The sequence below is a fragment of the Sus scrofa genome, chromosome 13 (genome assembly GCF_000003025.6).
Source record: "Sus scrofa isolate TJ Tabasco breed Duroc chromosome 13, Sscrofa11.1, whole genome shotgun sequence".
Lineage (NCBI taxonomy): Eukaryota > Metazoa > Chordata > Mammalia > Artiodactyla > Suidae > Sus > Sus scrofa.
The window spans coordinates 196,734,637-196,748,818 of NC_010455.5; the positions used below are offsets into that span (position 1 = coordinate 196,734,637).

The window sequence follows — 14,182 nt, forward strand, 5'->3', positions numbered from 1 at the left end:
CAGAATAAATGGCAAGCCAACAGGGCATGAATTGTTTAGTAACTGAGGCTCAGAGGATTCCACCTGGCTCAGTCTGCCCCAGATAGCCACCAGCACAATGGCCCACACCCCACCCACCCAGTATATGAGCTTCCCCCTCCCCAGTCACTCAAGCTTCTCCCCTGCTACTCAAAAGTCAGTAACTTAAAGCATCTTCTCCAGCCTCCCTCCACCCAAAAGCTGAGCGGGATGGATCCCAGGCCTCATTGTACGTAGCTATCACATTCAATACCTCTCCTTGAGTCTACCCGGAGTCTGATTCAGCAGGTTCTTTTCTTCTTGCAGCATACGGAAGTTTCCAGGCTAGGGGTCAAATCTGAGCTGCAGCTACTGGCCTACATCAGAGCCATGGAAATGCAGGATCTGAGCCACATCTGGGACCTACACCACAGCTCCTGGCAAAGCCGGATCCTTAACTCACTGTTTGAGCCCAGGGATCAAACCCGCATCTTCAGGGGTACTAGTTGGGTTCTTAACCCGCTGAGCCACAACAAGAACTCCTGATTCATCAGATTCTGATGGGAGCCAGGTACTTCTGACTTGCAGGTGGAGAAATTAGTCCTGAGAACACCAGAAAGCAGGATGGAAATACCTCTTCTGCTTGAATCTAAGACTCAAATGCCCTGCAGCTCCCTGCCCCCCTCCCATCAGGGATCTTTTTCGTGATTCATTTGGAAGCCACAAGTTTTAGGTCCCCCTGGAAAAGATCTTCCCTAAAAGACTTGTTCAATGGAGACCACTATCTGGTGCTAAGCTGGCAGAGGCATGAAAACCCAGAGCCAAGACCACCCAACGGCTCTCCCAGGACATCTGGGAAGACTCTGGCTGAAAGCTAGGGAAACGGGGTCACCAACTGCTCTGCCAGCCTGCTTCATGGGGACCCCTCCCCTTCCTGACCCCCACATCGACAGTCCATCCCTAATGGCCATTGTGCAGCAGGAGACTGCCATTCCTCCCAGGAGCACTGGGCTGGGCAATGCTTACCACTTTCTCATTGTTGGCCCAACACATCTGCTCTTTTCTCCTGTCTGTATTCTGCCCAGAACCGGAAGCTCACATTCCCAGAAAGCTTCACTTTTCACGCTTTTGATGTTATCTGCCGGCAAGGCTAAATACTCTGCCATGGTGTTTTTTGACATGTCAAAGTACTCAGCTATTTGATGGAAACATTTAAGATACCACTACTCAGCCATAAAAAAAGAACAAAATAAGGCCATTTGCAGCAACAAGGATGAAACTAGAGACTCTCATACTAAGTGAAGGAAGTCAGAAAGAGAAAGGCAAACACCATATGATATCACTTAGATCTGGAATCGAATATACAGCACAAATGAACTTTTCTACAGAAAAGAAACTCTTAGACTTGTGGTTGCCTAGGGGCTAGGGGAGGGAATGAGATGGACTGGGAGTTTGGGGTTAGTAGATGCAAACTTTTGCATTTGGAATGGAAAAGCAATGAGATCCTGCTATATAGCACAGGGAACTATATCTAGTCACTTGTGATGGAACAGGATGGAGGATAGTGTGAGAAAAAGAATGTGTGTGTGTGTCACTTTACTGCATAGCAGAAATTGACAGATCATTGTAAATCAACTATAATAAAAAATGCTTAAAAAAGATATCTTGTATTTTATATAACCCTGTCTGGGGATTTCCTCTTTTTTTTCCCTAATACATCAAGGAGCTTCTGAAAATAAAAGTAGCTCAGGCCTCATTCAGTCTTTGATTCTGAGATGCTTCGTAACTGTATATCTATCTGCCTTATACAGATTTTTCTTCCCTTTTCTTCTGAGGGTTTCATCCTGACTTTACAATCATACGTCAGCTTGATGAAGATAAGGCTCAGGACCCCTTTTTTATAGATCCCCCTCTAAAACGACTTGTTCACTGTTCCCCCAGAGCTGGTGATGTATGTTACGAGCACAGGGTGGTCTTATTTCTTATCAAGCTGTGGGGTCTCTCTGAGCTTCGGGATCTCTGCATGAGAAATCAGGGTGATAATACAATGTAGCTGGCAGGGCTGTGGAGACAATTAAATACGATTCTACACTCAATATTCATAAACTCACAGAAGATGTTCAGTGAATTGTAATTCTTGTGCGTTGAATTGTGTTCCCCCCCAAAAAAAAGATATTCACAGCTCCCCCCAGCCCCTACCCCTGTGAATGTGACTTTATCTGAAAATGGGATCATGGCAGATAGCTGTCACCGAGTTACCATGGGGTCCTACAGAATAAAGCAGGCCCTAAGTCGAATGACAGGTGTCCCCATAAAGGAAAGGAAATTTAGAGACACACAGACACACAGAGAGAAGACAGTCAGCTGATGACAGAAGCAGTTATCGGAATGATGGAAGTGCAAGCCAAGGAATGCCAAGGATTGCCAGCAAGCGCCCGAAGCTGTAAGAGGAAAGGCAGGATTTTACTTAGAGCCTTTCGAGGGAACATGGTCTGGCTGACATCTCGATTCTGCACTTCTGGAGGAGTGAGAGGGGGAGAGGGAGTCAGGTCAAGGGGGCGTTTACTGGGCTGGTCATCACAGTGGGCAGCTGAGGCTGGCTCCCCTGCAGACCCTCTGAGGCAATGTGAAGGGACCCCAGAATTGTCCACTCAGGACATGGATGGAGAGAATACCATCAGCTCCCACCTCCATGGGTCAAGGGTCACCCAAAGGAAGGTTACATTCCTTGAACGTCCAAGTTTACACACAAGCCTGAATGGCTGGGCAAGTTCCCACGGACCTGGGCAGAGAGTAAGAGGTACCCACTGTGCTGTGGTCAGGCCACACCTTGGAGCTGGTGGTCATGGCAACACCCAGAACCCAAAGGGGAGCCAAGAGGATGCGAGGAGAAGCAAAAAGGGGGAGGTCACTGGAAGCCGGCAGGTTAGGGGAAGTGAAAGGAAGACACAGTGTCTGGGTACCCACGTGGATGGTAGTGCTCTGTCCACTTGTGGGCAGTCCAAGGAAAAGACACGAGTTAGAAAGAGAAGCGTTTCCTTGGAGAAAGGCCACCTCGAAAGGACCGAAAGGTGATGTTCGGGAAGCTTGGCAGAGAGGTGAGCGCGGAGGTGAGATGGTGAGATGGAATGAGAGCCCCAGGGAGGGTGTGTCCTAAGCGAGGGGCCTTGCGACCTAAAGGCAGGGCCCTTGGAAACCTGGATGCTAAGAGGGCAGAGGAGAAGTTCCCTGGCTCAGGCCTCTGATGTGACAAGGGTTCAATCCCTAGCCATGCCCCCCCCACCCCGAAAAAGGGTAGAGGAGCTCATGAAGGAGAATGAGAACAGAAGAGAAATGAGATATGGGAAATGGGAGCAGAACCATGTTACAGAGGCCAACTGATTTCAATGCAAGATATATATATATACACACACACTGTTGGGGGGGGCAGGGGTGGTTCATGTACAAGACCAAATCAATCCTCTTTGCTTCGTTCTCCCTTAAAAAAACAAAACAAAACAAAGAAGACCCAGGGAGTTCCCCCTGTGGCTCAGCAGGCTAAGCACCCAACATTGTCTCTGTGAGGATACAGGTTCGATCCCTGGCCTCGCTCAGTGGGTTAAGGATCCAGGGTTGCTGTGGCTGTGGTGTAGACTGGCAGCTGCAGCTCCGATTTGACCCCTAGCCTGGGAACTTCCATATGCCACAGATGCAGCCCTAAAAAGCAAAATAATAATAATAATAGTAATTTAATTAGCAGGGGTGTGTTTTTTTAGGGCTTGTTTGAAGAACAGCATGCCTTACAGCCAGTGATGTCTTAGAGCGCATTACATCCAGCAGGAAGTGTTCAACCAAAACCTGCTTAATGGAATGAGTTTAAACCACTTGAACTAGGAGACAGAGCCCAGATCCACGGTCTGGATGAGAAGACATTTCACGGCAGGGTCGGGCTTCCCCACAGCCCTCGCTCCGGGCCCGCTTGTCCACTTGAATGATGGTGGGCGCACCTGGAAAGGCTTCACACATTCTGAACCCATCTGGGAAGGGATCCCCTGAAAGCATTTTTCTCACCTGCAAGATCCCTGTTGCCTCCCACGGCGATCTCAGTAACGGACCTCTCCTTGGCGTTTCATCCCTCTCTGTTTCTCAATCCTGGCTCCCTCACCCCTGCTTCTTAGAGCCCCCCCCAAATAAGCCCCCACCCCCAAACCCTTGGCTCAGGCTCTGCATTGGTGGAACCCAAGAAGAGGACAGGGGGCTGAGCTTGCACCTGACAAAGGAGGCAGTGGCCCCAGGGTGTGCGGGCAGCGCAGGGCAGTCCAGCAGTCACTGGAGGGAGCTGCCTCTCCCTTGGCCCTTGTTCCCTGTCCCCCTGCCCCACCTGCCCTGATCTGTAGCGAACAGGACTTACCTAGGCTGTGACAATGGATTTGGGGCCCCATGATAAGGCACTTAGGGAGGGACCGTCCCCAGGGGGAGAGGGCGGGAGGATGGGGATCCTGCCTGGTCCGGTAGTCTGGGAACGGGGGATTGGAGCAGCACGTGTGCGTGCCGGGAGCAGATGGGGCGGCTTGTGCACCAGCACTAATTAACCAGCTCAGCAGCTCAAGGCCCAAGCATATTGCCTGCAGTCCCTGAGGGCTGAGCGCACGTGGCCACACCCGGGAGGAGCCCACCAAGCCCAAGTCCAGCCCTGAGACCTCAAGCCCATAAGAAGGGGGCGGGGAGATCCCCGGAACGGGTCCTCGCTCCACACCCCAGGCTGGGGAGCTGCAGCTTCCCACACAGGTCTGGTCTTATTTAACAGGTGCCAGGGACCCCCAGAGAGGAGGAGAGGGAAGGGGGGCAGGGAAAAGAGTGAGGGACCCCCACCTAAAGAGGCTGTGCCTTGGAGTTCCCATTGTGGTGCAGCAGAAACGAACCCGACTAGCTTCCATGAAGATGAGGTTTGTTCCCTGGCCTTGCTCAGTGGTTAAGGATCCGACGTTGTCATGAGCTGGGGTGTTAGGTCACAGACACGGCTTGGATCTGGCATTGCTGTGACTGTGGGGTAGGCCAGCAGCTACAGCTCCGATTCGACACCTAGCCTGGGAACCTCCATATGCCATGCGTGTGGCTCAAAGAAAGAAACAAAGGAAGAGAGAAAGAAAGAGGGAAAGAGGAAAGAAGGAAGGAAAAAAAAGAGAAAAAGGCTGTGCCCCTACCCACCTGCCTTAGGCCAACCAGACCAAGATGATGAAAGCAAAACTCTGTGGAGTGTGTGTATGTGTGTGAGTGTGTGTGCACACGTGTGTGGCATTTAACAGCTTTTCAGCCACTTCGTCTCCAAACCCAAGCAGCTCCTGCCCCTCCCACCCCCATCACTACGTGGGGTGGGGGGCGCCTTGGGGACCCGGTTGTGCTCAGGGCCCCCACTCCTCCCAGCCTTCCTGCCACGTCCCCTCTCTCATGCTTCCCTCACTTCCAAGAACAGAATTCATCTTAAGCGTTTCAGCTACCAAACCCGAGGTGATGTGTGTGGCCTGCGGATGAAGCTGGAGAGCAGCAGGGCAGGCCTTTCATCCGGGCTGCACACATCCGGAAAGCCATCTCTGGTCTGTCGGTTTGTGATACACCAACAGACAGAGAAAATGGGCTGTAAAGTGTGTATCCCTAAATAATTAATAAGCAGCTGAGCTCGAGGTGCATTTTTACATTGGGAACAAGAGAAAGAAGTATCTCCCAGACACAAAGCTATCCATACACACCTCTGCCAGAGAGCATTTCAAGAAGAATCTGTATCAAGACTGAATTCCCAGCTTGGGCTGTTCTGCCTCTGACTCCTCGGTCTTTAGCCCAGTCCTGGCTCGTAGCAGGAATTAGCAAATATTTGTCGACTAAATAAATCCTCTTTCAAAATAGAGTCCCAGAATATACAAGCAAAATAGCCAGCTTTTATCGAATGGGACGTTATATCTCAAGGAGCACGTCTATAGTGACAAAATAGTGCTGGAATTAACACCAGTCCACAGCCAGGATGCAAATGAAACTGCCTTTGTCCTCTGTATTGTCATGGTTCTTAAAACATCTTTCTTCTTTTTTTCTTTCTCAGCCCCGCCGCGCCCGTGGCAGGCAGAAGTTCCTGGGCCAGGGAGCGAACCCACACCACAGCAGGGACAACACCGGATCCTTAGCCCACTGAGCCACAAGGGGACCCCTCCCCCTTTCTATGCTAATGTGTTTATGGATAAAATAATCTAATGTCTGACTTCGCTTCAAAACAGCTTAGCAGACTCACGGATCATTGCTGGAGCTGGCTATGGGTACACAGAAATTCATGAAGCTCGTCTCTCTAGTCTGGACATTAAATTCCAAAACTAAGTTGGAAATTTTCCACTAGAAAAGTTCTTTATTATCCCTGTACTAAGAAAACATTAATTGAAACAAAGTAGAAATTTTAGGAAAAATGAAAGCATGCAACGCACAAGGTCAATATCACATCCTCTTTTACAACCTGGATGTTCACCCACAGCCTCCGTCTGTCAGGTGGAAAAAGCAGAAGGCTCACAGCACCTGTGTTCAAGGATGCTCTTTGCTGCTACCTTGATGCTGCATAATATAAATATAAACGGTAAGACACCAAAAATGAGTTATGATTACTCACATTACTCCTTTGTGCCGTCTTCAATGGGAACTGATTAAAAAGAAAAAATAATAAATGAGGAGTTCCCCCTTGTGGGCAGCGGAAACGAATCCGACTAGGAACCATGAGGTTGCGGGTTCGATCCCTGGCCTCGCTCAGTGGGTTAAGGACCTGGCATTACCGTGAGCTGTGGTGTAGGTTGAAAACGCGGCTCACATCTGGCGTTGCTGTGGCTGTAGTGTAGGCCGGCAGCAACAGCTTGATTAGATCCCTAGCCTGGGAACTTCCATATGCCGTGGGTGCGGCCCTAAAAATATAAAAGTCAAAAAAAAAAAAAAAAATAGAGAGAGAGAGAGAGAAAATAAATAAATGATCTAGAAGGCAATGTTTCAGTTTGGGGCTCTGTGCTCCGCAGGAGGGCCCTCACTTCAGAGGCCAGCCCCACTTCAAAGGTTCCCAGGCCACCTGCCCTTCTGCTGGACTGGCTACAGCTTCAGAGCCTCCCATGGCGCCCCCTGGGGTTTGAGAATTCCCTAGAATGACTCAAGGGACCCAAGAGCCTGCTATACTTAAAATCCCAGTTTTACACTGAAAAATCCAAACCAGGACCAGCCAGACGAATGTTCGCCTAGACCATGGCCTGAGAGGTCCCAGATACGGAGCTTCTGTGCCCTTCCCCGTGGAATCACCCTCCTGGCAAAGCACTGAGTTTCCCAGCCAGCCGGCTCCACCCAGCCTCCGTGTCCAGAGTTTTTCCCTGGGGTTTCCTTGACTGACTCATTGGCTGGGTGGTTGAAATCCATCTCCAGCCTCCCTCCCTCCCCACCTCAGAGGCCAGGCCGGCCCCAACCCCGCCCCTCTAATCACCCCGTTGGTCTTTCTGGGGACCAGCACCTGTCCTGAGTCATCGCCTTTCTTAACGTAAACTCAGGTGTGACTCAAGAGGCTTGTGAATAACGACGACACGCCTGTTACTTGGAAATCCCCTCTCGTGACCCAGAAACAAAAGCCAATCAGATGCTTTATTGTACAACAGTAACACGGCCTCAATTCTCTCTCTCTCTCTTTTTTTTTTTTTTTTTGTCTTTTTGTCTTTTTGCCATTTCTTGGGCCACTCCTGTGGCATATGGAGGTTCCCAGGCTAGGGGTCGAATCAGAGCTGTAGCCACCGGCCTATGCCAGAGCCACAGCAATGCAGGATCCGAGCCACCTCTGCGACCTACACCACAGCTCACAGCAACATGGGATCCTTAGCCCACTGAGCAAGGCCAGGGATCGAACCCGAAACCTCATGGTTCCTAGTCGGATTCGTTTAACCACTGAGCCACAACAGGAACTCCCTCAGTTCTCTTTCGAGGCCCCATTCGGCTGGCAGAAAAGCACCTCAATCCATTTCTTGGGTACATTTTCTCCAGGAATAATTCCTATGGGAGGGGATGGGTGGGTGGAAGGGGGGTGGGGTGGAGTGGGGCTCACAGGGCTCCAAAGTGACAAGGAAGGTGAGCGTGTGCCTCTGGGATTTGGTCGCCTCCAGCTGCCACACCTGCAGCACTTGGCGGGTGAGGGGAGGGGAGGGAAGGGGAGACCCTGCCAGGCTTCTAAGGCAGATCCCACCTAGACCCCCACTGGCACCATAGCCTCCTTTCTCTCTGGGCTCTTGCCCGCTCTCTAGAATCTGGAGCATGAGGCCACGCCCCCTGTCCTCATCCGTCTTTCTTGACTTTGAAATTTTGTTTTTATTGATGTTTAACCTGAAGTACAACGTGTTTAAAATGCTGTGTTAGTTTCAGGAGTTCCCGTCGAGGCTCAGTGGTTAACAAACCCGACTCATATCCATGAGGACGTGAGTTCAATCCCTGGCCGTGATCAGTGGGTTGAGGATCCGGCGTTGCCTTGAGCTGTGGTGAAGGTCGAAGATGCAGTTCAGATCCCACGCTGCTGTGACTGTGGTGTAGGCCAGCAGCTGCAGCTCCGATTGGACCCCTAGCCTGGGAACCTTCATATGCCGTGGGTGTGGTCCTAAAAAGACAAAAAAAAAAAAAAAAAAAAAAAAAAAAAAGTGCTGTGCTAGTTTCAGATGAATAGCAAAGCGATTCAGTTCTACATATTACACATACATATTCTTTTTCAGATTCTTTTCCTTTATAGGTTATTACAGAATATTGAGTGTAGTTCCCTGTGCTATACAGTGGGACTTTTGTTGCCACAAGCCTTTTTTTTTGGGCCACACCCACAGAAGAAAGGATTGATCCAGAGCCGCAGCAGGGACAACACTGAATTCTTAACCACTAGGCCGCCAGGGAACTCCCCCACAAACCTTCTTTAACCCTCACTGGGATTCAGTCAGCAGGAAATAGGAGTGCAGAACCCCTCTTTCTCAGGGACCACAAATATTCATGCACCCACTTCTTCTCAGTCACCCTCTTCCCACAGCCTGCAGCTGCCTTTTCTAATTCAGAAGCAAAGAGCCTTGTTCTTGCATCATTTTGCCCCTCCTTTATCGGAGAGCTGCGACTACCTCAGTTCCATTCCTCACCAAGGATTGGCTTTTGAAATCCAAAGGCCCGTGTTCAACCAGACTTCGAAGGAAGGGCCTGAAAGCCTTTTGGCACCATGAGAAGCAGAAAGCCTGCTTCTCGTGTGGAAAGAGACCGAGAGGACAAGAGGCCATTTGGGTCCATGCCTCAGTCTCCCCACGTAAGTGTGTTCACCCCAGTTTCTTCATGAACGTATCTTGACATTGACGGCTGCCAAAATGTACTTCTCTCTCTTTAAAGACTAACATTTTGATATATTTTACATTTTCTTTTTTCTTTTTGTCTTTTTAGGGCCGCACCCGTGGCATATGGAGGTTCCCAGGCTAGGGCTCTAATTGGAGCTGTTGCTGCCAGCCTACACCACAGCAATGCAGGATCCGAGCTGCATCTCTGACCTACACCACAGCTCACAGCAATGCCAGACCCTTAACCCACTGAGCAAGGCCAGGGATCAAACCCGCATCCTCATGGTTCCTAGTCGGATTTATTTCCGCTGTGCCACAACGGGAACTCCCTATATTTTTACATTTTCTAAAGCACTTTCTCATATGTTATCTTACCTTGCGAGGTAGCAACTCCTTGCTCATCTCCACTTTACCAATGAGAAGATGTACCCAAGCTCTCAAGCAGGACATGGAAGCCACCCAGGCACAAAAAGCAACTGGCCACACCATCCACTGGCTGAGTGATGGACTCTCTCGGTAATTTGCTGAATTTACAGATGATTAATGGGCATCCTCGTCTCCCTGTGGGTTTACTACACTTTTGCTCTGTAACCAAAAGTGGGGTCCAGCTGCTCACTGCGCTCAAGCCAATAAAGAGGCAAGGTTGCTGGAAAGGAAAGTTTGCTTTATTTCGGGGACCAGCAACCACGGGGAAGGCGGACTCGTGTCCAAAGGATTACTCCCTGACTGCCAATCAGTGGGCAAGAGGTTTTAGAGGCGGAGGGAGGGGCTCCGTGCCGAAATGGCACAGTCGTCTCTGACGTCATCTTGAAATTGTCGTGCAGAGATCTGATCAGCATCATCCTGATTGTTTTAAATACGGTTAGTCTCCAAGTCCAGGGGCAATTTTTCTCCATCTCTTTGAGGCCAGTTCTCAGAATTCGGTAGCTTCTGTTATGGCTACAGTCTGGTCATCATGCTGTTAATTTCTCCTGTCTGGTAGGGGTTTCGGCATCTACAGCTCACAGGATAAGGCTCAGAGTATGATCTCTAGCCCTTGAGGAAGAACTAAAAGTCCTAAACTTTGTTTTGGTTTATTTTTTTATTTTTTCATTATAGTTGATTAACAATGTTCTGCCAATTTCTGCTGTACAGCAAGGTGGCCCAGTTATACAAATATATATACATTCTTTTTCTCATATTATCTTCCATCATGTTCCAAGTGACTGGATATATTTCCCTGTGCTATACAGCAGGACCTCATTGCTTATCCATTGCAAATGCAATAGTTTGCATCTACTAACCCCAAAACGCCCAGACCATCTCACTCCCTCCTCCACCCCCTTAGCAACCACAAGTCCTTCAGTTTCTTTTCTGTGGTTCATTTGTGCCTTATATTAGATTCTAGATATAAGTGATATCATATGGTATTTTTCTTTCTCTTTCTGACTTACTTCACTCAGGATGAGTCTCTAGTTCCATCCATGTTGCTGCAAATGGCATTATTTTGTTCTTTTTTATGGCTGAGTAGTATTCCATTGTGTATGTGTACCACATCTTCTTAATCCATTCATCTGTCAGTGGACATTTGGGTTGTTTCCATGTCTTGGCTACTGTGAATAGTGCTGCAATGAACATGCGGGTGCATGTAACTTTTTCAATGAAAGTTTTGTCCAGATATATGCCCAGGAGTGGGATTGCTGGGTCATATGGTAGTTTTATATTTAGTTTTCTGAGGTACCTCCATACTGTTTTCCATGGTGGTTGTACCAATTTACATTTCCACCAACAGTGCAGGAGGGTACCCTTTTCTCCACACCCCCTCCAGCATTTGTTATTTGTGGACTTGTTAATGATGGCCACTCTGACTGGTGTGAGGTGGTACCTCATAGTAGTTTTGCTTTGCATTTCTCTAATAATCAGTGATATTGAGCATTGTTTCATGTGCTTGCTGACGATCTCCTTGACTTTGTTTAGTGACTAAACTCTTATTATTTGGTCTTGTTGGACTGTTTCCCTTTGCTTCTGCATTTTCTCACTTCTCTGATTAAACTTATTCTTTGACTAACGTTTTCCTACAACAAAAGGCAGGCAGAGGACATGGGGGAAGACCATAGGCTCCTGCTCTGTTTCAACTCTAGTCTTTTTACTGCAGTTAATTTGCTCTAAATGTGTTGGCCCAACACAGTGGATTGCTGGCACTCCTAGGGCTTCATTTCTAGGGTCAAGCACTTGCCCATCACATTTCTTTTGTGGGAACACATGAACTGTGCCTTGTGAGAATTTCACTGTCCTCTTTCTGCAGACATATGTCCTGCCCCTGCTCTGTCTCTGCCTTTGGTGGAGAAACCAAAATCTGCTCAGACCCAGATTGAGGAATCTATCTCACAGTTTCAGCCAAGGGTTGTTCTGTGAATTAATTTTCTGCAAACTGAACTTGAGCTTTCCTAACCAGCAGAACCAAGAGAAATTGAACACAAAATGCTGTGCTGTGAGTCTCCGACACTGTTGCTTCTGTTGAGCTTAATGATGTAAGCCCTTCACCACGCGTCTGAGAGCCCATTCCCGCTTCCTGACGCAGACTTCATGTGGGTTCTGGCACCTGCAATCCAGCCTCGGGCATCCACCCAGACAGGTCTGTGCTGAGCCTTCCTGTACTTGTTCTCCACCTCGCAGCACCATTCCACATGCAATTAGATGCCTAATAAAGGCTCTGCCCTGCTGATGATGGTAATGATGATGCAATGGCTGTGATGATGATCGCAACTGGGAGCAATTGAATGGAATTATGCAGAGGGATGTTAAGCTAAACAGCAAAATCTCCTGGTGCTGGAATTTACAGAATTGTTGACTCCTCCCCAGGGTGGGCTAGAAATACTCCTCCCTGGAGAGAGCCCATCTCTCCATGTCTATATCAGGGCATTTTCTTCTTTTTTTTTTTTTTTTTTTCCAGTTCTGGTGGCCTCACCCGTGGCATGCACCACAGCAGTGACCTGAACCCCAGTAGTGACAGCACCTGATCCTTAACCCTCTGAGCCACCAGGGAACTCCTGTATCAGGACATTTTGGAAAGGGTTTCCAAAGAGGGTGCTTCCAGACGTGAGGCACATGAAAGGCATAGCTGTGTGCTTTTATTTTTAAATCTGCTTCTAATAGTGAGTCATCAGAAATCTGTAGAAAGGAGAGGGTTGTAGCTGTGGTGCATTTCAGATGGCCATCCATTCCTCCTGTGTCTCCATTGAAGGGTGGAGTCTATTTCACCCCACCCCCACCCTTTGACTCTGAGCTCGTCTTATGAGCTGCATTGACCAATAACACAGGGCAGGGGTCACCATGTATCCAGTCCAGGTCTGGACTGTAAAAGGTCTTGCAGCTTCCACCCTGCTCTCGTTGTTCAGCTGCTGTGCCATAAGCCAGAGTCCTGGGTGATGAAGCCATAGAGAGAAAGGACCTGGGGGACAGGGACCATCTTGGACATTTCAGCAGCAGCAGAGCTCTCAACTGAATGTGGCCACATATGTGACTCCAGTTGGCATCCCTTGGAGCAGAAGAACTGCCTGCTAAGCCCTACCTGACCTCCTGAACCAGAGAATCCTGAAAACTGGTACATTGTTACTGTTTTAAGCCACTAAATCTTGGCATAATACATCACACGCTTTTGCTCTATTGGAAACAATAGGAAACTAAGAGAGTCCACTGCAAGCTCTGCAGACTCAATGCCTCTAGAGGAACTCCATTAAAAAGTCCTTCTAGGAGTTTCCATTGTGGCTTAGCGGGTTAAGAACCTGACTAGTATCCGTGAGGATGTGGGTTCGATCCCTGGCCTCACCCAATGGGTTAAGGAACCAGTGTTGGCACAAGCTGCTCATCATCTGCAAATGTGGCTTGGATCCCATGTTGCTGTGGCTGGGTATAGACTGGCAGCTGCAGTTTGGACACAACTCCTAGCCCGAGCACTTCTATACGCTATGGGTGTGGCCCTAACAAAAGAAAAAAATTTTTTTAAAAAGTCCTTCCATCCAGGCCTATCCATCTTGGGGACAGATGTGAAGAACAGCGCAGTCAGAGGAACCTTGCTTCCAATTGAACTGAATGGCCTGCATAACTCCTGGTCCCACCCAAGCCCTCCCCAGGGACACGCATGCAAATACTTACAGTGGCTGGCAAGTGACACAGATGAGCGGAGTGGGTGGAGAGTTGGTAAATCAGTCATCCAGGAATGAATATTCTTCACTTCCACAAGGACCAAGTTTTTCTCCCATTTTTCTTGAAATAAGCAGCCTCCCCTAGGTGTTTTGTTGTCCCTGGAGACATAGGTAAAAGAGGTAAGATCTCTACCACCAAACTGACAGTGCAAAGGCAACTACTAATGACAGGTGACACTGCCTTCAGGTTCAGGGAGGTAACTGGGAGAGGTGGTGTAGTGGATGCTGTGGTGTGCTACCCAGACCCTACAGGACAGACACCCTGCTGGGAAGGCGGATGCTGGTGGCTCTCAGCAGGGCCACTCTCTGGGAATTGCCCCTCTTGCCCAACGTCAGGCTCTGTCCAGGGGATCGTCCACAGGAATGGTCAAAGTGGGATATAAAGGTCTGGCTCCCTTCCCTTGAGATAGGACCACTCTGAAGGACCATCCTACCTCCTCCAGGACGGGCTGAGCTCTGGGTTTTGACCAGTTCACCCCATTATGATTCAGCTTCTCCATCCCCAATGCCAATAATGGTCCTGAGTTCACTCCCCAACACTGCTGACTATGCTCCAACTGAGTTGGCTTCCCAGGGATCCCCACTGATGACAGATGACCAGAAGTCATCAGCAGCTCCTCCATCTATTATTATAGAGCATAACTGAGTAAGTCTTGCAATGTTTCAAGAGAATAAATC

General features: G+C 49.0%; 1 protein-coding gene across 1 annotated transcript in view; it reads right to left on the reverse strand.

The window, feature by feature from the left end:
• The window catches only part of LOC110256370 (40S ribosomal protein S2-like), a 57,789-nt gene continuing 45,964 nt past the window's right edge, over positions 2,358 to 14,182 (reverse strand). The window contains 1 exon segment of the mRNA XM_021069845.1: positions 2,358 to 2,515. Within this exon segment, the coding sequence (XP_020925504.1) occupies positions 2,358 to 2,515 (158 nt within the window).